Below are 23,548 nucleotides of genomic sequence, written 5' to 3' on the forward strand. Positions count from 1 at the left end.
GCAGCCCCCGGAGGCCGCGTGCGGTGCGCATCCTAGAGTAGATGGCTTTTCTTTTCTATTTTCACCGTTCTTCGAACTTCGGATATTGGCGGTTACCTCCCCCAAACCATAACGTTAATTGCTAGAGACTCTGGTGGGGCTGAACCAGTAGATCCCCTAAGATTAAGTCTCTCTGAAAAGGCCTTTTAACTATGATAAGGACAGTGGCGTTATGCTGTGATACTATTTTATGAATTTTAAATTTTATGAATATCCTATTAAGAAACTAAAAGTTGCATATGAACTACTATTTAATATCTCGTAGGATCCAATCAATGAACAAAATTTTGATGCATACGTGACTACTTTGACGGACATGTATACAAATCAAGATCGTTATCAGAGCCCAGAAAATAAAGCTCTACTGGAAAATATAAAGCAGGCTGTGAGAGGAATTCAGGTCTGAACAGCTGCTGTAGTGATGGAATCTTGCTTAAAAAAAGGATGCCTCTTGTTTTTTGCTGCTGTAATTTACCAGAAAGTGTTATATATTTATTTCTGTTTGAAACAGTGTTATGCTTACAAGACTTCATAACGATTTCATGTCTTGCTTTAAAGATAGTACCTACAGAATAGTTTTGGAATACATTCACATTTTTGTACGTTTTCATATAAGCTGACATAGTGTGATATGCCATGTAATGTTTATAGCTGCTAATGTATGCACATTGGAGGGTATATATATTTCTGAAGAGGTAAGCCGATCAAAATAAATAGAGTGTAAATTCTTTTTAATGCTTTAGTGATTAAATGTTTTAGTATTTTGAACTGAAATGGACAAAAAACAAAAACAGCTTTGAATGACATTTGGTGGTCCTGCCGCCACTCTTTAGGTGTTATCATTTCGCCTCACGTCGGAGGATCTTACGGAATTTAAGAAAAACATTTCGTGTGCATATTGTCTCATAGCAAGAATTGGTTGCGAAAAACAAATGCTTTATTTTTGAACAATGCTTGGAAATATTATGTGATTTTTTTGTTTGTTTGTTTTAGGAGGATGGTGTATGGTGGGGCAATAAATGAGGTTTTTTGCATTCCAAGGAAATGACATATGGATTAACTGTAAGAAATGAGATAAGTAATTTATTGTAAGACAGCACCAAGCCATGGAAACTTGGCAGAAGATTCAAAGCAGCTTAAACAGCACTTTTTAAACTAACTCCTGAGCATTAATTACATGGTGTGACTCTGGGACCTTCAGTTAAGACAGGGGCCTATTAGAGGTGGATGACCCGAAGACTTCCTCTTCCATTCTCAGTACCCTTTGGAACAAACTTCTTTTACCTCCCCGAGAGTTCCGTGCCCCTCTGAACTGTCTAACAGAATCTGTGTGTTTTCATTTACGCTCAAAAGATCACTTAAGACTATTTACTTCCCCTTCCACCTTAAACAGAATTATTCTTGCAGTTGTTGTTGCTGTTATGATGTCACGTACGGGGTTGAAGGCCCATGATTTGTGAGTCCTCGAGCGACTGGGCTGATCAGTCTGCTGGCCTGCGCGGGCCAGCAGCTCCGAGAAGTGTCCTCACCCCACGCTGACTTTGAATAAGCCCGGGTCCTATTCAGAGTCAGGACGAGTGTGCTCCACTGTCCCGTCCCGTCCGCTGGAGACCAGTTGACCATAGAACGTTTGCGTAGCCTTGTTTGATCTGTCATGACCTTCTCTAAGAATGAATGCAATCAGATGTTGAGAGTAACTAAATATACTTCAGCACTTTTTTGCTTTACACTAGATCATCTTAGACGCATTTGCACCCTGGAGATCGATTGTTTTACCCGACGACTGCACTACGTGATGCATAAGACCACTTTCCACGGCTGCGCTCTCCCCTGCTCGCTCGTCCCTGGGACGACGTGTGTCGTGTTTTCCGATTGCCGTTGACTTGATTTACATGTAATAGCATTCTTCCTTCCATGTCTTGATGTTATGCAGGAAGTACAAAAGTACTTAAAATTTTGTTATGAAAAAAAAAAGATGGGTTTTGTAAAAATAAAAAAAAAATATTTTTAGCAGAACAGGACTTACAGGGTCATTGCCCCCACACGTGCCAGTCGACTATTTGCACTTACCTTGTCCTATATATCCGTACGGAGGTGTGCAATTCCCGTGTCAGTAGCCTCGTGACACTGACCCTGGAGGAATCTGAGGAGGCCTCCCGGCTGACCCGATGATGCTAAGGGAGATTACAGGGACCTCACAGCAAATACTCTGATACAATACTCAACCTCGGTATATATATGTGTATAAATATATGTACATCCCAGCGGCACTTTAGACTGCTCACTGTACAAAAGCTTACAGTTTTCCAGGAGGACTTTAATAATTAGCTGGGAAAAGATTACGTCATGACTTGGGCTCTGCAGCCCCTTCTCTGGAGAGCCCTTTTTCTGTTGTGTGATTAGTTGTAGCTGCCCTGCTCAGAATTGCCTTTTTGAGAACTGAAGCCAGGTGCTCTGCGTCACCTGCGGCCATATGTCCCATCCAGGGCCCCGGCCTCCTTGCGGGGGGGCCCCCGTTGTTCATATCGGCACATGCATCTCCCCGCCCCGTCGTGTCTGCAGCTTCTTGGCCAATATAGTGATGCTTTTGGTAGAGTAATAGGTAGTATCAGTTTGGGATTCTAATTGTTCTCACCTATGTACAATGGAAAGGGGTTTTAAGCACAAGTCTGCTGCTCATCTAACGTTGGTACATAATTATCAGATCAAAAGTTACCCGTGACTATTATATAAGGACCACAACAGTGTCACATATTAGAATGCTGACCTTTCACATGGAACTATTGTGAGTCATCAGAGTTTATTTATTATAACTTATTGTTCATATTCATTTCTAAGTTAATTTAAGTAATCATTTATTAAGACAGAATTTTGTATAAATATTTATCGTGCTCTCTGTGGAACTGAAGTTTGATTTATTTTTGTACTACACGGCATGGGTTTGTTGACACTTTAATTTTGCTGTAAATGTGTGGAATCACAAGTTGCAGTGATATTCATTTTTAAATTGTGAACTTTGTACAAATTTTGTCATGCTGGATGTTAACACATCTTACTCTAAATAAAAAAGGTGTTACCACATTTGTAGCACGATGGGTCTCTAGCCGGGTGTGCATCTTCACTGGAGTCCGGAAGTGCTTGCTGTCTGGGGCCCCCAGCGGGACCCCCGGGAACGTTTCTCCCCAACGCCGGATGCTTTCACTGTAACGTTTTCGGAGGTTTCGTTCTCCACTCCGAGGCCCCTGAGAGCAGCTGTGAGCAGCTCAGGAGGTGCCTGCGCGGAGCTTGTCCGGAAGCCACTCTGCCACATCTGCCGTCACCCCACTCTCTCCCCCAAGGTCACGTCACACGCAGGCGTCTCCCCAGAACAGGGACATCCTCACTGCCACAGTTATCCCTCTAGATATGACATCGTCATTACGTAACACGCATCCGCGTCCCCAAGTTCCCACTTGAGCCAAGAACGTCCTTTACGGGTTTTTTCCAGATCTGGCGTCACGAGGGCTCACAGGCTGCTTCCGGTTACCACGTTCCCACCCCGGTCCCTTCACTCCCCTGCCTTCCCGGGTCTGCAGGACACAGAGGTTTGAGACGTGTCCAGGTGGTCAACTTTGTCTGATGGTTCACTTCCAAGGAAGACGCTGCGTCTTTCTCAGCACCTCCCACCTGGGGTTCCGGGGGCCACTCGCCCTGTGATTGGTCCCCTGGGAGCATCGTCACCATTGTTCCTTCCACACCATCAGCAAGGATCCCCCACAACCCTTAAATCAGCCTCCAAATATGATTTAACAACGATGAGTTACCCAGCTGCCCATCACCTTCGTTAGTAAAAGTAACCCTCTAAAACTCCAAAAACACTCACCTACACTAGACACAGTCCCGCAAAATATAAAATTTGAGGAAGAGACCCACCATGCTCTTTGTTAAATCCAAAACAGAGTCCCAGTGGCGTCTTCTGCTGATTCAAGGCCATCTGAGCCCCTCTTCCCAGCGAGCATTGTTGTTATTTTATACCTAACAGCTTGGTCAGCTGCATCAGGGCTGACGGAGGGGGAGGGCGGAGGGATGCTTTTAGGACCCTGCCCCCGTCTCCCCATACCTTGGGGTGCACCTCTGTGAAAAGCCCCGCCTTCAGGATCAAACGCAGTTAAAGCAGGTGGTGGTGCGTCAAGGAGCTGCTGGCAGTGACTGGAATCTTTCAACTTGATTGTCGAAAGCCGTTTTGCCCTTGCCTGAGAATTGGTATAAACATCTTGGAAAGCAGTTGAACAATAATATCAAAGATCTTATAAAATTCAAATTTTTGACCCAGTAATTCCAGAAGTCCCCCTAAAAACACCAAAGCAACTGTAAATGCATTGAAATAAAGTCCTATTTCCGAGGAAGGTTTGAGCAGCTGATGACAAATGCACCTTACGGAACACTATGGTGTTCCTAGAAATGCTGGTTATGAAGACTCAGTGATAAGATGCTTGTGATAAAGCCAGTGAACAGTACAGAAAACACGCTAAGGAGCAGCTGAGTGGCAGCAAGGTTGGGCCAGGTCCACCTGTGTTAGTGACTGAGAGAACCACGATTCTCGCTGTCCAGCCATCCCCCAAGCCTGTGGAAGGGGGATCTGTCCAGTTGCGTCCTCGGTCTCCTCCGGGAAGCCCCGTCACCAGGAAGGAAAGTGATGCCCCTCTTCCTCGGGAGGTAACCTCTCCAGGACAGGAGAAGCCCTTACTGACGGCCAGAGCATCTCAGCTCCCCGAAGTCCTAAGTCCCTGCACCGTTAATCTGGGGCCATTTCTGCTGCGGGAGACCTGGGTGCACTCAGGGCTCCCATGAGTAGAGCTCTCCTTCAACAGCCTGAGCTCCAGTCCGTGTGGACTCCTCAGCAATGCAGAGCGAAGCAGGAGAGCCTTGGGCCTTAAGCAATTTAAAATACACATCAAGAAAAACAAACTTTATTCATTGTCTTTTTTCTTTTGCATTTACACCGCCTTAGATCCAGAAGTTTATTCACCAAAACCATCATACAGGTTCTCTCCATGTGATCAGATTACGAGCCTTGCTCATTTCCTTCTCTATAGGGTTCTGTTTTCCCCAGTTTTCTTGAGGTGTGATCGACATAATCAGATCTAAGCATCATCATCGAGGAGGGTCATGTGACCCCTTATAAAATCAAGAAAAAATGCCATCTTAAAGGAATTCTCTAGGTGACGCTGGGAGAACACTGCTCTTTATGGCTGAGCAGGTACTGCTCCCGATGGGGAGGTCTGGTCGACGCCTAATGCAGATACACAGTGCGCAGGCAGGGGAGAGAGGAGGCCAAAAGGTAGAGAACATTTGTTAGGTTTAAATTTTTCTTGTCTTCCCATAAAATATGAATTTTATTCCACATTAATATTCGCAGGTGTTACTGCTCCCTTGGAGCTGTATCTGCCGGTACTGACCCCCAGAGCACCTCCCTGAAAGCTTGCTTTTGGACTCTCTCTGCTTTCCATCCGGTTCCCCGTTGCTGTGACCTGATTGGTTGATTACACTAGAAGCAGCCAGACCTCCGGCTTCCTCGTTCCCATCTTGAGTGTTAGGAGAGCTGGAATTCTCTGCAGTTCACTTGCTTTGTGAATTAACATCTTATCATTTGCTGTATTGCCAAAAATTTTTCCCGGAACCCAATGAAGTGTTGATTCGAAAATGTTCCTAAATATTTTAGGCTTATCTGATGCAAAGCATGAAAGATTAGCTCACGGTCACATTTTTAAAGTTCTTTTATTCCTGCAGAATAAGGGGAGGATCCTTTCGCTTTCCAGAATGAGAAAGCCTTTCTGGATGTCTGGATTTGAATCTTATCTGCCTCATTCTCTGATACGTGAAAGCGTTTGGTGTCTTAGCCCCACCGGAAGCTGCCTCTCCTCCAATCTCTGGTCCTTCCTCTGGCAGCTGTCCTCCATGTGTTACCAAATGGATTTGCATGGACCCTGCTCAGGCCTCAGCCAGGCTCCCTGCCTTAGCAGGAGAGGGTTCTTTTTCCCTTCAGGATGGAGAGGCAAAACCAAAGTTGAGATCAACACAGCACAAGCTCTATATGGAGAAGAGGAACTAAATTCACAGATAAGCTTCTCACCCACCTGGCCAGAGAAATTCACTTTAACCAATAAAGACAAAGGGAAGCGGAGTGAGGCTGGTGATGGGGAGGTGCGTGCGTTAGTCTACGGGGGAGGAAGTGGGGCTTCCCCCACACACAAGGGAGCGGGCGTCATCCCCTTTTTATCCTTTTCTGGTCCTTTCTGTCTGATCATGTCCCACCCTGTAGGTGTGTCATTTATATGCAAATGTAGTAAAATCAGTGTATAAGGAGACTGGGGCTCTGTGGGAGGTCAGACTCCTCGCCATCTGGGCCCTAGTTCTGAGACAGGAAGGGGGCAGGGCACAACCTTTAAAAGAATGACAGCCACTGAGGACACGACATGAACTGATTAGAAACAACCAGGTCCAAGACTTGGACCTCGAGCCTCAGTATAGGCTCATTGCAGCCTATCAGCTAAATGACACACCCCCACGTGCCATGACAGTTCTGAGACTGACCATAAAAGGCCAAAAAGTGGGCGGTGGCCCGGTTCCTGGAAGTCCCCGCCCCTTCTCCAAAATAGCTGGAATATTCCTTCCTCATTAGCCTATGAAATTACCCAGCCCATAAAAACTAGCCACCCCATATTTGGGGGCCTCTGGCTTTCTGAGATGGGTTGCATTCTATCAAGGAATGTGCGTCTCTTTAAGGAAACCTGCTTTCCCTTTACCATGGCTGCTCTTGAATTCTTTCCTGCGCAGAGCCAAGGACCCTCACCTGGCGGCCGTGCCCGGGAGACCCAGGACGTGACCTGGAATGTGACCATCCTCTCACACCCCACTCTTTTCTGCAACAGTTCCATCTGCTTTTTTTCTCTCTCTCTCTCAATTGTTTGTAGCTTCCTTTCTTGTCTCTGGACCCTTTAACTTAAAGATTTACGTTCACCCCATCTAAAGGCGGGGGTTGACGGGCTTTGAGCAAAGATCTGGAGCAGCTCCAGAAGCACAGCTCTTGTTCTCAGCATCTCACCTCCCCGGTACAAAACTATGTTCGTGGCGCTGTGAATGAAAAACGTTGCTGCCGTATCAGTAAATAAAGGACGCTGCAGCCATCCTGCCACTCAGACTGCCCTGAAGGTGAGACCTGAGAGGACTCAGGATGGAGGCAAAACGGGCTGCAGCCACCCTTGCAGTGCCCCTGCGGGGACTCAGGTTGGGAAAGCACAGGACACTGGCCCCAGGTAGTGGACGTGCGGATCAAAGGGACGATTTCAACGAGCCCGGACTCTTGCATCTTCCCATACGTAGAAAAGCGCTAAATTCCTTAACTTGAGATGTCTGGTTTTCTTTAATTAACAGTCATCTTTGATGTTCCGACTGCCTGGACTTTGTAGCAAAAACCCCTGTAGATCCTGGCTCCCCCCTGACCTCTTGTGAGCGGGTCCCTCAGAGCTCTCTGAGAGGCTGTGTCCTGGGCTTAAGTCCTCAGCAAGTCCACCCAATAAACCATAATTCCTAGTCCGTTTGTCTCCATCCTGAGTTCCCTCAAGGTCCACCATAAGGGCATAGGGGTAGCTTTAGTGGCTGGATGGCTATAGCATCCTTTGTTCACTAACATGGCAGTGACGTTTTCCGTTGACAAGGGAAATCTCCATTTGTAAGGGGGTCTCCTCTCTGAGCTTGGGGAGAAGGATGATCCCATATCCTCAGAGACCCTCATCCACCGGGAAGTCCTAACTGAAATCTGCATGACAGCCTTATCTGTTTGCCGCTCTGGGTCCCCTTCCCGTAACTGGCCTCCACAGGCTTCTTCCTCAGATGTAGTTGAAGATGGTAATTAAACCTGAGTTCTAAACCACCTCTTTGAGATGCTCACTTCCCTGGGTGTCCCCCTGAGTACAGTAGGCACACCCTTGGAGAAACTTTTGATTTTTTTTTCTCTTGTTCATTAGTCTTTTATTACTAGGCCCCCAGCCAAGAACACAGGAGTAAAACCAAGCAGGACCCTGTGGGGCCCCTGCCGGGTACAAAAGCCTCTCGTGTGCCCCAGTTCTTTGTAGTGTAACAGGGAAGAACAAAATCTGACTCCATGTTGGATCTGTTTCTTTGACTTTAACCTTTGCTTCTCGTTGCTTTTGTTATTATAATCATACATCATGACCTCCCTTGGAGAACCCTGACCCTCTGCCTGAATGTTAAACTAAAGTGCCTTTGTTCAGCTCACAGGGAAACACCCCGACCCTGCCCACCTGTGAATGGCTGCAGAAAAGAAGAAATTAACACATCCCCTCCCTGAGGCTGGCCAAGCCAGGTGATATTTTACAAGACTTACGGCCTTTTTACTTTACATTCTCACCTCCTCCCCCTCTCTGTTCTATCAAAGAAACTGGCATCCAGCCCCCGATAAGATGGTACTCTAAGACATTAATCTGTCATCTTCTCCAACGCCCAGCGTTCTGAATAAAGTCACTATTCCTTGCCTCAACACCTCATCCCCTGATTTATTGGCCTGTTGTGTGGCCAGCAGAGCGAGCCTGGACTCGGTAACAATAGGAAAAAGGTTTCAGCCTCCCAGACCTTCCCTTTGTTCCAAAGTGTAGATTCCAACAGTTACTAATCCAGGAAGGGAGGGGATGCAGAAACACCGGAAAGGCAGTCAACAAACAATAGTGCAGCCTTGGGGCAGTGTCCTGGTCCCTCCACAAGGAATATACATAACAGTACCTCTGAGTTCTTCTGCAGGAACTAAGGCCTCCACCCAGGTGGAGGAGGGTAACTTCAGGCTGAGCGCAAGATTCCTGGAGGCCCACCTGCTACCTCACCACCAGCGAGTCAGAAGAAAGTCACACAGCCTGCAGTCCTCACCCCGAATTCTGCCTATAAAAACGCTTTCCCGAAAACCACTGGGGAGTCTGGGGTTTTCGAGCACAAGCCACCTGTTCCCCTCGCGTGGTCCTGCCATAAACCTTTTTCTCGGCTCCAAACTCCGACATTTCAGTTTGTTTGGCCTCACTGTGTGTCAGGCACACGAACCTGCAACGGAAGGGCAGAGGGAGAATTGTCCTAAGAACAGCCGTGGCTTGGGACCTTGAAATAGTCAGGGTCAACAGCAGTCTGAAGGGGAGCCTGGGAAAGCGATATCTAAAGCGAAGCCGGAGAAATTCTGCTCCAGCCCTGGCTCTTCGCAGCAGGTGATGACCCTGCTGAGCCCTGTTCAGAGTTTTCTCAGAAAGACCCGAAGGCCGACTGACAGGCTGGCTTCCAGCCCCACTCAGGGCTCTGCGTGGGCCTGGGCCTGGTCCCCTTGCCACCAGCTCTCCAGCGGGAGCTCTCCGTCCACCCTTCCCCGTGCAGCCACACTGGCATTCCTTCTGGAACATTCCTCAGGTGACCAGCAGGGTGGAGTATGATGCTTTCCACCCAGAGATCGGGCTTCCACTCAGTGTAGGCGAGGGGGTGGAGGCTGCACTTGCCCCCCTGGATGTGCCAGTGACGCTGGGCTGAGCCCTCTGGAGTCTGTGCTGTGATAGCTCCAGGGTCAGGGGAACCCGAGGCAGAACCAGAGGCTAAATTCTCCTTGTGGAAGACAGCGACTTCCCGCTTCCCTTTTCTTTCAGAAATCTTTCTCGGGCCTTTTCAGATGTGTGTACGTCTTCCTAATGGCTAAAGTAAGCCTCTGCCCTCCTGGCAGCTCCCCCAGGTCCTGAGAGCCTCTCTCTGACTGTGACCCTCTGGGCCCAGGCCTGCTGTCCAGACCCTTGGGAGGCGATGGGCCTATGGTCTCCAGACTCCAGACTGCAGTGGGTTGTACGCAGCCAGCCACACAGAGCTGAGGTTTCCCCGGCTTTGTGGCCTCTGAGCAGGTTGCCTGTGATGCCATCGCATCCTGGCTCAAAGCCGGGGAGGGAGTAAAGCCAGGCCCTCTGCCCTTCTGGCTTTGATGGCCAGTCTGTGAAGTGAACGGACCGCAGGCGGGTTATAGCAGGAGGAGAGGCACAGACGTCGGTTAACTTTTAATATAACGTGAACGGGGCATCACAGGATAAGCACGAATGAGACGTGAGAGTTTATGCACGTCTTCGTTGAGGAGGGGAGAGGATGCAGGCCTCCGAGGGCAGAGCTTTAAGAAAAGATGATCTTAGGAGGTGGGACGGGGGGTGATGGTTTGTGACTGTTCGTCTGTGTGTGGGGTCACTGCCCCGTCTCCAGTCCTGTGACAGGAGTCATCCTGGGCGTTGAAACCCTTGGGGAGGGGACCCAAGATACTGTGGCTCCTGTCGGAGGACCTGCCTAAGCAAGTGAAGGGGGGCAGACCGTGACACCCCAAAATGCGCCGCCTTGGCATGTGGGTTATTTTGGGCTGGAGGCAGCCAGGACCCAGCAGGCTCACCTGCAGCCGACCTCGGCCCACTTCTGAGCAGCCCTGGCTCAGCCCTGGGCAGTGGGGATGCGCCGCCAGGCAGGTGCTCACCTGGGCCTGGGGCCGGCTGGGCTGCGGTGGGCGGGGCCTCGTGGCGCCGGGACCCACAGAGGCCACCCTGTGGCCTGCTCAGGGCTGAGCCCCAGCCCTACCGGATGGTACCTCCATCCACTTCAGCACCCAAAGGGCTGGTCAGAGAACCAGGGCTGAGCTCACTCGCGGCTGTGTTGATTTCAGGCTAAAACAGCTCTAAGTGGGTGTATTTAGTCATCTGCCTTCTTTTCAAAATTTAGATGTAAAAAAAGAGGCTCTAGCTGATCTAACGGGAAGCAGTATAACCGCTGATCGAAGCTGCAGATAAAGTGGGGGCAGGAAAGGGTGCATGTGGGGTTACAAGTAAACACGGGGCGTTTGTCAACAGGAACGGCTTTAACTTGGGAAAAGCTGATCTCAGACCCATTTGGCTGAGCAGTTGTCTCCGAGTTCATGACAATAAAATGAAACCATGTCCTCACGGCTGTGCTTTCATCCCTGGGATGGAGGTTTCAGACAGTCGCGAAAGGAGGAAGGGGGACCCAGCATCACCGACGTGCTTATCTGGAGGTAGGACTCGGAGCACGAGTGTGAGGGCCACTGCGTCTGCCTGTGGTCCTTACAGCCAGCTCTGCATTCTAGAGTTTCAAGTTTATCTGGCTGAATAGAGGTCCGGGCCCTTCCCTTCCGCCAGCCAGGAGCAGCCTAGGTGAGCAGGACCCCAGGCCACAGGGTCAGGGCTCATCACCACCGCTGCCTGCTGTCTCTGTCCCCCTGAACCCAAGTCCCGCCCCGAGCTCGGGATGTGAACGTCTCTGGAAATGCGGCTGCTGCAGACGTAGCCAGAGTCAGGAGGACGGCATTACTAAGGTGGCCCTGAGCCAGCACGTCCTCATAAGGAGAGGGAAACACCGGCTGAGGACAAGTTTGGGGGAAGGTCTTGTGGCGATGGGACCGGGGCCGGGCTGGCAGTCTGCAGCCCTCCTGGCAAAGCCGGAGAGAGGCTGGGACGGATGTTCCCTCTGAGCCTCCAGAAGGAACCTTGGCCTCTGGAACTGTGGGAGGACAGGTTTCTGCGGGTCAACGGCCCCCGAGTGTGATGCTTTGTGGCAGCAGCCCCAAAACGGGCTCTTGGAGTTACACCCAGGTCAGCCGGGGGCCCTGCTCCCCTGGGCTGCCAGCGAGAGGGCGGGCGTAGGGCAGGGAGATGCAGGAAGAGGCCCTTGGGACTGGGGGGAGGGGGGCTGCCTCAGGCACAGCCAGGTTCTCAGGGGTGACTCACCGTCTGGGAATGGCCCCTAGGCCTCCAGACTGGGGGCCACCCAGACCCGGAAAGCCTTCCCAGCAAGGAGAACGCTCACCCTGGCGCGGCTGACGGCTCCCAGGCAGGCACATCCGACAGCCCTCACTCAGTCCTCACGACAGCCTACGTTTCGAGTAGGAACTGGTCTTCTCCTGTTACAGACGGGAAACCGAGGCCCAGAGAGGGCGAGAAAGTCGCCAGGAGTCACAGAGCTGGGGAGGCTGCCTCCCAGCTTGCCTTGTTCCAAACCCCACGTTCTTTTCCTCATAAATCCTCGAAGAGGCAGATGGGGAGACAGACCGGTAGACAGGAGCAACGTCACTCTAGAAGAAGCGGCAGAAAATGCCGACCGTCCTGTCCTTGGGGGACCCCGTGGCACTACGGAGGAGACGCAGGTGTCCTCTCAGCAGAGCCTGATGCACAAGGGGCTCTCGGGGTGAGGACAGCTACCGAGCAGGGGAGACACTGGCCATCGATCGCCTGAGGCCCAGGAAGCCCTGCAGTCTGAGGGCTGACTTGTGTCTGCAGCTGCAGGCGGCTTCAGGAGGGGCAGAGTGCCTGGCATCTCCAGGAGCGCGGCCCCGTAGCCCTCGCAGCCCTAGCAGGTCTCCGGAGAAGGTCGGCAGCCACTGGGGGGTGGGGGGGCATGCAGGGGCCCAGTGACATCTGGGGGGGTCCCCAGCCCCGTCCAGTGCAGCAGGTGAGGCTCCCAGGTCAGTCAGCTTCCTGTCCCCTCCTCTCCCTCCCTCCCTGGATGAGTGACAGGTCCTGGGACATGTTACTCTCTCTGCTGAGCATCGGTGCTTTCATTTGCAAAATGAGGATAGTAACACCTCCTCAGGAACGTCTCGAGGCTCAGGTGTCTGTGCACCTTGGTGTGAGCAGGCCCTGCCTCGGAGCCTGTGTTCAGACACCGGGAGGATGGATCTCATGTCCCCACGTCTGCCTGATCCACTGGAGAGCGCAGCGATACTGTTCACAGAAAACAGACGATCACGGTAATCTTGGCTCCTTTGTCTGCACATCTGAACAACTAGAGCTTGTCAACCAGCACAATCACACCTGAAAGGGCTGTTTGCTGTAGGACAGATAACAGGATTGTGGGCAGACAATGAGGTATGGAGGGTGGTCATCAGAGAGAAATGGGAAGAGTCATCAGGGCCCTGGGCAACAGAAAACTCGAGTGGCTTTGACGTCTGCACGTGATTCCCCAGGAAGGTTGCGTTCCCGGAGGTGTGAGGCCTCCGTGGGCCTCTAGAGGGCAGATGCAGGAGATGCTGCACAAAAGGTGCGGGAAGCACACTCAGCTCCACGTAAGAGCTTCGTTCCTGAAACATGAATCCCTTCAGGCCTGAGCATCAGTCATTGCACTGGCCGCTGCCGCCACACCTCCATCCGGAGTTCTGCAGAGGGCTGTGTACCCGACACACGTGTTCAGGGAGGCAGCACCACGGATGGATGGAGGGATGGATGGAAGGGTGGTGGGTGGATGGATGGGTGGATAGAGGGATGGAGGGATGGAGGGATGGAAGGAAAGATGGAAGGAAGGAAGGGAGGGAGGGAGGGAGGGAAGGTGGGAAGGATGGAAGGAGGAAAGGTGGGAGGAGGGCGGGATAGACAGATTTTAAGGAAGTGGCTCACGCACTTGTGGGCACTGGCAGGTCCTACATTTTACAGGCAGGTCAGGAGATGAGAAACTCAGGCAGGAGTGGATGCTGAGATCTTGCAATAGAACTTCTTCTCCAGCAAGCCTCAGTTTCTACTCTAAAGAACTTCAACTGAGGGGATGAGGTTCACGAGGGAACTCCTCTTTGTCCAAGTTCACCAATGTCAATCTCATCTACAAAATACCTTCAGCACAACACCTGGATTAGTGGTTGAAAATCACGAGGTGTGACAGCCCAGCAGACTGGACACATCAAATTAGCCGCAGCTGGTGCTGAACTGAAAAGAGAGGCTAAGACTATGTGCTGCTCAGGACGCCTGCACCTGGGGTGGCGGAGGTCGAGGTGGTGGGTGAAATTTGATATTTACCCACTTATACAGGAGAGGTCCAGAGACATTCGGATGGGGGGTGGGCAGGGTCAAAGCAGTGGCACCTTCTCTGCCTGCTGCAGGGAGCATGGACCTGGTAGACCGGTGTGGGGTGGCGTCTTGGCGGTGGTCCAGGGTGATGGGCAGGGCCAGGACCGTCAGCAGTTATAAGAGGGAAAATGGAGGAACAGAAATCGACTGAGCCCCAAGGAACAACTGGAATCCACAGGGTTTCTCAACTCCCTACATGTGGGTGAGCACCAAACAGGCCACTTCTGGGCTGGAGGGTCTGAGAAAGCAGTTTGGAGGATCACATCAGCGATCCAGAAGAAACCTGACATCTCTCAGGGAAAGTAAGGTTTTGGGTTTCTGCATTTAAGTTTGAAATTCTTGTGGGGCGAGCAGGCAGCACTCGTAACGGAGTGTGGAGGCCTGGGGGGATTTGTCACTGGTTAGCACGGGACCCCTGGCTGGCGTGGTCCGGGTCGCTGGAGGACTGGGAAGGCTTCTCCCTATGGTAACAGGGATGACAGCGTCCGTGACGCTGGAGGGGCCTGAGCCAGACCCCAGCTCAGCTGCCCGCAGATGCAGACGCGGGGCACCGTGTAGGTACAGGAGTTTACTGACACAGCAGCAGGAAAGCGCCCTGTCACCCCAGTCCTGCGGCAGCATACCTGAGGTAGAACGCCCCACTGGTCACACGACAGTGTGGAGGTCAGGACAGACCCAGGCTTCTCTCTGACGCTGGGACTTTGTGATCATGTGTCTTGGACACAGGACAGCCTGGACTTCCTCAACTGTAACACGCAGAGCCTGGATTCTGGAGAGTGAAGTGTCAGAATGGGGCTGCAGACAGACAGAAGAACGTGGGACTGCCTCCCCTCCTTCCCACCGACCCCTGCGTCTTCTGGTGGCCCTAGGCAAGGCCCCCTTGGGGGAGGCCCGGTGGGGTTCTTCCGGGTGTGGCCACAAAAGAGGAAACTAAAGGACACTGAGTGTCCACCTGGCCAAGCCCTGCATCCAGGCCTCTACGCAAACTTCTTCTGCGCTCCCAACAGTGGCCTGGCGGCAGCAGTGCCCAAGACATGGGTGCTTAACGGGCCTCACGGGCTCAGACCCCTGGCTCCGATCCTGCTGCAGCGGGTGTTTGTACAAGTCAGAGAGAGAGAGACGGGGGGGGGGGGGGGGGGCGAGAGAGAGAGAGAGAGAGAGAGAGAGAGAGAGAGAGAGAGAGAGAGAGAGGGAGAGAGAGAGGGAGGGAGGGAGGGAGGGAGGGAGACTGAGAGACAGAAAGAAGGCTCCAGCAAGCGCTTGGAATCCTGACTGCAGCTAGCTAAGCACTGCGAACGCGTGTTATAAAACAACCTCCACCCCTACTGCACACATGTGGAAACGGCGGCTAGGCGAGGCGGAGCAACTTGGCCGAGGCCTCCGGTCGTGGGCGCAGACCTGGGACTGGAACCCGGGGGCCCAACCTGAGCTCCGCACCCGGGGCAGCGCCGCGGCCCGACGCCCGGCAGGAGGTCCTCGCCCCGCCCCGGCCCTTGGGGAGGAGGGGGCGGGCGGGGAGGAGCCGCGCGCATGTGCACAGCTGGCGCCCCCCGCCCCCCGCGCGCAGCTGGGACGTGGGCCGCAGCCGGCGGCGCTGGACACGCCGGGCCCTCGCGGTCGGTCGCGGAGTCCAAGCGTCCTGCGCGCCGTGGGCCATGGCCGTGCGCGACGCGCGCCCCGCGCGCCCCTGCTTGCTGGCGCTCGTGCTGTGCTCGTGCTGGGGGGCACTGGCCGCGGTCGCCCCCAAGCAGGGCAACGGGTGTCCGAGCCGCTGCCTGTGCTTCCGCACCACGGTGCGCTGCATGCATCTGCTGCTGGAGGCCGTGCCCGCCGTGGCGCCGCAGACCTCCATCCTGTGAGTCCGGCGGGGCGCGGGGGACGTGGGCGCGCGGGGCGGCCGGGTCCCGGGGGCCGGGGGGAGGGTCGCGCGGCAGCGCCTTTGTCCTCCGTGGCCGGGAGGGGGGCGGACCTGAGCGCAGCGCGCGCCGCCTCCGGAGCCGCCTTTGTTCGGAGCTCGGCATCCCCGAGGGACGGGAAAGTTGTCTGCAGCCGCCGGGGAAAGCCCTCCGCCCTGCCCGGCCCGGTCCTGCTGGCTCCCCTCCTCCGCTCGCCTTCCTCCCCCTCCCGTCCCTCTCCGGCCCCCTCTTCTCCTGGGGCCCGGCTTCCCCCTCCTCCGGCTTCCTCTCCTCCCCCTTCCTCTCCCCTCCCCCTCTTCCCCCCTCCTTCTACTCGGCGGTTCCCGCTCCCCGTTTTCCCCTCCTCCCCGAGCGCGGCACCCCTGTCCCGGCTCTGGGGCGGGGAGGGGCCCTCCGTGGCGCACCCTCCGTGACCTCACGTCCCCGCATCTGCCGGGGCGCCGAGAGCCTCCTGCCCGGGTTGTCCCGGGGCCCGTGGGGCGCACGGTTCTCTGGGGCTTTCTCTGCGCCGTGAGCTAGCCTGGCCGAGTTCCGGGAGGCGCCGCGGTGCGGGTCCCCGAGTTGCGGGGCAGCGCGGGCGGCCCGGGGGTGAATACAGTCGGGGTCCAAGCGGGTTTGCTCCCGGGGCACGTCCCCGCCCTCATCTCCAGCCGGGGCGCGCCCTGGTGGTGCCGTCGGAGACCCGGCGCTCCGGTTGGCAGGATGCATCGCGCCCTCGCCGGCCGACCCCCGCCCTCCCTAGAGGATCCCGGCCCCGGGTGCGCCGAGTGCAGCAGGCCTATTTGGCTGCGCCTCTGATTAGAAAGTTTCAAAATCTGTAAAGGCAGCCTGCGTTCCAGGCGCTGACTGTGTTCAGCGTCCTACCGCTGCTCCTCTGAATGCCAAAAATAGTTTCCACTTTTCTCGGCTGAGCTAGAGTACTTTGGCACCGCGAAGAGCCTGCGAAAGTTGTAAAATATTGAGTGGACTATTCAGGAAGTGGGCGGTCAGTGTTCCTACTCTTAAAACAAAGTGCACGGACAGACCACTCTCCTAGCGGCCGCCGGCTATACTGGCAGCTTCCTTCGGGGTCCTCGGCGGGACTCCCCTCGCAGCCTGGAAACCGCTCCTCCGAGAGAGACAGGCACGGGCTTCCTTCCCGTGTGGAGGGCTGGCCAGCCAGCCGAGGCGGGCCAGCAGGAGGGCATCAGGCGCTGAGGAGGGGGCCCGTAACCGGCCAAGTGAGGGTGTCCTGGAGGCAGTCGTTTAATTCTTCAGTGAGTCAGTGGAAAAAACCTGGACCCTGAAGCCATTTTTCACATCTGGCCGAAGTCTAATACTCGTACTGGGCTCTGCCCTCACATCTTAATGGCTTTTTAAAAAGAACAATATTTTAAAATGTGGTTGTTGTAGAACAGAAACGGAGCCACCAGCGTCCTGCGGGCGGTGAGATTCTCCACAGAACCTCATAGGGTTTTGTAAAACAGCTGAGGGTAGGCAGGGAAAGTGACGTGATAGGTAACTGGCAAGATTTCCAGAAATCCTCCTGTGCCTTATGCTTTCGCGGGGTTTTATAGTTTTTAAAGATGCTTTGAAATGACCTTGCGTGGTCTCGTTGATTCTGTGAGGGGGCAGGGCGTGCAAAGCTGACCAGATCCCTCACAGAACCAAGCAGATTATCGCTGACATGGACACAGACCCAGCTGACAGCTGCGTAGACACGGGCGCAGGGGGAGGAAGCTCCCATCGCTGCCGGTGTGCACCAGGGACAGGGGAAGAGCTGAGTCCTGGTGGGAGGGGGCCCAACTGGGGGCCCGGAGCTGGGGACACAGAGGGGGGCGGTGATGATGAGACAGAGACCAGCTTGGGGGCGCCATGTTGCCGCCTGTGGGCTGCGGGGTCCGGTCTGGCGCATTCCTGGGGGGCTGCTCGTTGGGGTGCAGTCATGTCACAAGTTCCACTTGTGCAGGAACGTTCAGTGTTCACTTGCAGCTTTTCTCCCAGGTCTCTGCTCTCATGCATCTGCTGCCGTTTTCTATTTTTAAAAAATGATTTGGTGGCAACTGGGGACTTGAAAGATGTGAGGGTAAGTGAAGACCCGGCCCCAGACTTAACTGGGCCGTCCAGCCATCACTTCATCCCTTTGCTTTCGGGACCCTCCCCTCGGCCCCCCCAGAAAGACTGAGTGGGAATCTCTGGGCATGTCAGACTTGTGTCCTGCTCGGGGCGTTTTAGGGTGTGTCCAGGTGGGGCCCGAGAGTGGACTGTTTTGCCGCGTGGTTGGGCTTCAGAAATCATGGTCCGAGAGTGTCCTGGGATTCCGGTTTGACCCTGGAAAGTAGAAAGCGGCGTTCTAGCCGCCCTGGGATCTGGAGCCCTCGGGCTCCGGGGCTGCAGCGGGTCCCTTCCCCAGCGGGTGTGGTACTCAGCTCAGCTCAGCTTTTGTAGAAACACTTGTTTAGTTTTTGAGTATTTTACTCTGCTCAGCACTATGGGAGACGTTTGTCACGGTGATGATGAAACAGCTAGCGCTAAAACCTAAGCAGTGTGCGGTCTACTTGGCCCGGTTCCGTCCTCCGCTGGGACCTCTCGGGAGGACACGTTCTACACCGCCCGCCTCATGAGTCCTCGCGAGCCCTCCGCGCCCCACCCCCGACCCCGTCCTTCTCTCCGTGGCCTCGTCTGTGCGGTCGTGGGGTCGCCTCCTTAAAGCTGGCTCCCACCCCACGGTCCAGGCAGCTCCAAAGCCGCCGTCCATGTGACAGGAAGCCCTGGCGTCGGAGGGCGCCCGGGGCCGGGGGCTGGCGAGAGCTCCTCCCCTGGGCTTGTGGTCAGCCTGCCGGGCAGCTGTCCTCAGATCCCTCGACGTCTGCTGACCCGTGTGTTTGGGCCTGGGCCAGCTTCCGGTTCCCGCCTCTCAGGGTCCTGGGTCCCCAGGGGTGCTGGGGAGGGAGGCCCTGCGGCCCTGTGATGAGGGCAACTGGCCATCCAGGCGTGTCTGGCCGAGGGGGCCTGCAGGAGGCCAGCCCTGGGCGCCAGTGCCTCTGGAGGTCTGGGCGAGTGACCACCCGTCTTTGGGGTCATATTCCCATACTCGGAGTAGGTCTTGGTGCTCCCTGGGGACTAGCCCCCCAAGGCACAGCGTCTCCCCTTACCAGCCTCCACTGGAGCTCCTGGAAGCCGGCCGACGGGAGGATCCAACTTCCCACCGCTTCCCTGTGCGCCCAGGTGAGGCCTATGGCCTCCAGGTGGCTGGAGCGAGGGAGCGTTCCTGGGCCGGGAGGTGGGCAGGCTGTCAGCTGCACGTCCCCTCCCCTGTCTTCCTGGGGTTCAGGGAGTTCCCTCTCTCCCGCCACCCGTCCTGCGGGGACGCGTTCGGCCTCCAGGCAGGGCTGGCCTCTCCTCCCCTGGGTGAGGCCTCACGAGGTCAGCAAAGCAGCCTCTGGCTGTCGGTCTCTGCAGGACACCGTGCAGGCCGTGACAACGGGCCTGAAGCTGCAGCCCGTGGCTTACCCGAGCAGGTTCTGCCCTTAGACCCCTGTTGGGATGAAGTCGAAGTCTTCATTCTCACAGCAGCCCAGAGGGATATTTTTCATGTATCTGAATGTTGGTAATTTATTTTTCCAAAATGGTGGTGTCCTGAGCCCACGGCTTTAAGAACGCCCAGCGTGCTGTGCGCGGAGAGGAGACCTCGGTGACCCGAGGAGGCTTCCAGAGGCCACCTGGGATGCTGTGTGTGACGTCAGCCATCAGGGAGTGGTCCTGGGGCCGTGCTCAGTTTGGACACAGCTTTACTCTTGAAAACATGCCTTTGGAAGCTGCATCTGGAAAAGCTTCCTTGGAAACTGCAGCAGGGCAGCTAGAAGCCCCCCCCCCCCCTCACTGTGTTATTAGTGAGTCAAGGAAGTCGTTGTAAAAAGAGCACATGGGGCCCTGTGACTGCGAATCCGGGGGCAGCTCCGCTTTGTCCAGGGTGTGGACACCACAGCCTGGACGCGGTCCCCTCCCCTCTGTGCGTCCCCGGCCGCCGCCTCAGTGCTATGACTCAGCTTCCCTGCTGGTGACGCCCGGCAGCTGTCGTCGGCTTCCCTTCCGATGGCCTAAGTGCAGGAGGTGAGTCTCGGTCACAAGCCCGAGTTCTGGGAATCGTGTGAACAGACCCGCTGTCTGTCCCCAGCACACCCTGGGCGGTGGGCGGTCATGCCCACCAGGCCCGGGCCTGGCGGCCCCTGGAGCTAAGGACAGGACCTGCCCTGCCTGAGGACGCGTGGCCTGGAAGCGGGAGAGGGCTCCTTGCCTGGGGAAGGCGGGCATTTTATTAGAAGAGGTGGCAGGGGGGCAGGCTGGACAGGTGCCACGGTCAGGTGTCAACAGAACAGCGACAGCATCCCAGTCTCCGGAGCTGGGCCCGTCATCTGTTTGACAAATGGGTGAGCGCTGGAAGGTCCGTGTGCCTGTGCTGGTTCCCACCGGCTGAGTCGGAGGTTCTGTCTCGTTGGCTGGAGATGCCGACCTCTTTCCTGGGCACTTGCCAACAGGAAGAAACTGGAGTAGGTGCCGTGGTGAGGGAATGGGGGCCTCGGGGTCCCGGCCAAGCTCTGAGGGCAGCGCCCAGGGCTAGAGTTGGGCCCAGCCTCCCGTCTCCCTCCACCAGTGTGCACCGGCGGGGCGCTGCCGGCCTTCAGTGCCCGAGACGTCAGGTCTCTCAGCTTAGCGTCCGGTTTAACGAGCGTTTGAATTGTGACAGTTCCATGTGCTTTTGGGGGTACACGAGCAAATGGTTTATTTGCAAATACAGTTTTGGGTGAATTCAATTGAAACGCAGTTAAACATCACTGAATTTGATGCTTAAATAGTCAATTGGGACATTTCGTGTGTTACTATATGTCTCTGCTGGCCGGCAGCTCCCTGGGGTCGGCCTTGAACTTGAACTGGTAACTACGTGTCTCATGTAGCACCTGCACAAAACTCAGCCCACGTGTGTCACTGGGTGAGGGAATGCCTTTTGGTGTTTAAAATAACATCTTCGATAACTTAGGATCTTTCTAAATTGGTAAGTCCAGTGGTTCATGTTTTCTTTACCTTGAAGTTAATTTTGAAAAATAGAAACCCCACGTGTTCCTCTCCTGGTCCCTTGGTTTCTCTTCAGATGCTCCCAGCCCACAGAAAACTTAGCAAATCCCGGGCTCGCTCAGTCCAACGATGACTCATGTGACTGAATCAAAACTGGCAAAAAGTTGAAGTCAGAACGTGTTAGTTGTTTCAGGACTTAATTCTCAGCTCCCCTTTTCCTGGCTCGGGTACAGGGTCAGTTACCCCTGCTGATTTGATCAGTTTCTTTTTTCTGGACACTGTTGCCTTTCTCTCCGAGGGGACGCAGACTGCAGAGAACTTCCCCCGCAGACCCTGGGTGGGCAGTGATCTGACGCTGTGTCCCCAGGGCTCTCCTTGGCCTTGTCTGGTTTCCGTCAGCCTCCCTTGAAGGGTGGTCTGTTCGGAGCTGGGTGCCCACCGGATGACCAGCTCATTGCAGAGGGATGGTGCCTGCTGGCGTCTGGATGCCCAGCCCCAGGGGAGCTCGGGAGGGCGGCTGGGTGCGTACAGGCTGCTGTCACCCAGCCCACGGAGCTCAGAGGCCCACGGGCAGCCCGCAGGCTCGTCCCCTTCTGTTCTACGGTCAGGTCCGTGGTGGAAGCTTAACCAGTGACGATTCCCTTTTCCGACCTCTGTCTGGATGAATTTTCCCTGAGGAAAATCAGAAGCCTCGTGGGGATTCCGCTGGCAGGACAGCAGGAGTTCGTGTTCGCGGTGCGCGCTCGGGGGACCGTGCTGTGTCCGGTCTGTGCAGCCGTCGCCACAGTCAGGAGCGTCCTCACCCGCGGGGTCCGCGCCCCTGGCAGCCCTTCGTCCCGAGTTCTGCCTCACTGGGCATGACTGCATCTGTGCTCACCAGGGGCTCTGGGCTTTGTTCTCCTGTCCTGGAATGTCTTTGTCTGCTTTGCGTATCAGGGCAGACCTTGCCTCCCAGAGCGGGTGTGAGGGGAGAGCAGGGGGCACGCGGCTTAGTGCCGCTTAGAGGTCTGCTCCAGCTTCCCAGGGAAGCCCCCGGGCTGGGCTGGGCTTCCTGCGAGGGTTTTAAACTGTGATCTCAAACTCTTCAGTAAACACAGGGCTGTTGGGGACAGTTTCTTCCTGAGTGAGCCCTGGGAGCTGGGAGCTCGGCCACGTCGCACGATCCTGGGACAGCCGTCCATCGTGAAGTTCCCCGTTACCCTCCGAACGTCTGAAGATGTGTAGGGACGTCCGTTCTCTGGTTCCTGGTGTCGGAAACGCCTGTCTGCTCTCCCGTTTTCTCCTGATCGGTCGCCTAGACGTTTTTCCGTTGTATTGACCTTTGCAGAAACCCAGCTTTCGGACGCATGGATCTTTCTCTTTGGTTTTTCCTTTCTCTGTTTTGCTGATCTCTGCTCTGAGCTTTATTGCCCTCACACGCACGGCTGCGCTGAGCGCTTGACGCTCCAGGCTCCCTGGTGTCCTGTTTCTGTCCCTGGAGCTCTAGCTGTCCTGTCTGCGTCCTGTGGGTTCTCGCCGTCCCTTGGGCAGCAACCTGGGGCGGTTCTGTGCTCACCTCCTTCGTTTTCACTCCCTCGGGGATCCTGTCCATTCCTGACCCCTGCGCGGTATCTTGAAAACAGTTGTTTCATGTATTTTGTCAGCTTTTGGTTGTTTCAGATGGGAGGAGGTCTGGCCCCTGTTATCCCATCTCTTCTTGTAATTTTGTAAAACCTTCATTAAATTCTTCTGCAGCTTTATAGCAGTGTGGCTTATGAAGAAAGTAACAAGTAGAGTAATGCTTTCACACGCCCCAAACTAAAAACCGTCCAACCCGCTGCTCCCCGTTTGCCTTTGGAAGGCTGTTGTGTCGGGCAGGGGGGTTCAACTGCAGCTGCAAAGTAAATGGTCGCAGGGTCTCGGCGGCGTAAAAGTGTGAGCTCCTACTTCCCTCACACAGAACCCAGGGCAGATGTCCTCGCTGGCAGCTGTCACTGGAGGCTCTGCGCTCAGCCCGGGGCCTGCAGACCCGGCCAGCAGGGCCGTGGCCTGGGTGCCACGCCCTTCGCCCACCTGTGGCTGCGGCTGCTTCTGACGCCAAAGGCAGAGCTGGGTAGCTGTGACATGACAGTACCTTTCCTGTCTGGCCCTTTAAGGTAACGGTGCTCTACCAGTGACCTGGGGACCCAGGCTCTGTCCACCCTGTAGCTCTGCCGTCCTGGTCCCTGGCCCTCCAGGCTGTCAGGGAAGCGGAGGGGGGAGTGAGCGAGAGGAGGGTCCAGGGCTTCGACGGCCCCGAGGGGACACACCACTTGTGTGCACATTGCCTGGGGGCACTGGTCTCCTGTCCCCACCTGGTGCCTGGCGGCATCTGGCACGTTGTTTAGGCCCTTCCCGGGAAGGAAAACTGCACTGGGAGTGTCGGACGTGCTGGACAGGTGGTGCGTGGCTGCCGTGCTGCCTTCACTGTGTCCTCTCCAGGCGCTGCTGTTGCATGTGGGCACCTCTGGCCCCTCATGTGCAGAACAGAGATGGCTGCGAAGTGTTGGCCCTGCTTCCCGTGTCCTGTGCCATATGGCGGCCCCCTGCTCCAGCCCCCCGTTAGTTTAGGTCCCACTGTGGGCTGTAGCAGGGGCCATCATGGGTAAACAGAGCTTAAAAACTAGA

General features: G+C 55.2%; 2 protein-coding genes across 27 annotated transcripts in view; both read left to right on the forward strand.

Annotated features, from left to right (window-relative positions):
* Positions 1 to 3,120, forward strand: part of MYT1L (myelin transcription factor 1 like) — a 407,540-nt gene extending 404,420 nt beyond the window's left edge. For 20 of the 25 annotated variants that reach the window (XM_060309910.1, XM_060309903.1, XM_060309902.1 and 17 more), the window contains one exon: positions 305 to 3,120. In XM_060309910.1, the coding sequence (XP_060165893.1) occupies positions 305 to 445 (141 nt within the window). In that variant the 3' untranslated portion in view covers positions 446 to 3,120. The remainder of the gene's footprint in view (positions 1 to 304) is intronic. The other 5 variants (XM_060309915.1, XM_060309917.1, XM_060309918.1 and 2 more) reach the window with 1 other exon arrangement.
* A 12,451-nt stretch (positions 3,121 to 15,571) lies between these two features.
* Positions 15,572 to 23,548, forward strand: part of PXDN (peroxidasin) — a 66,895-nt gene continuing 58,918 nt past the window's right edge. For both annotated transcript variants that reach the window (XM_030844492.2, XM_060309567.1), the window contains exon 1: positions 15,572 to 15,789. In XM_030844492.2, the coding sequence (XP_030700352.1) occupies positions 15,590 to 15,789 (200 nt within the window). In that variant the 5' untranslated portion in view covers positions 15,572 to 15,589. The remainder of the gene's footprint in view (positions 15,790 to 23,548) is intronic.

The sequence above is a fragment of the Globicephala melas genome, chromosome 12, assembly GCF_963455315.2.
Source record: "Globicephala melas chromosome 12, mGloMel1.2, whole genome shotgun sequence".
Lineage (NCBI taxonomy): Eukaryota > Metazoa > Chordata > Mammalia > Artiodactyla > Delphinidae > Globicephala > Globicephala melas.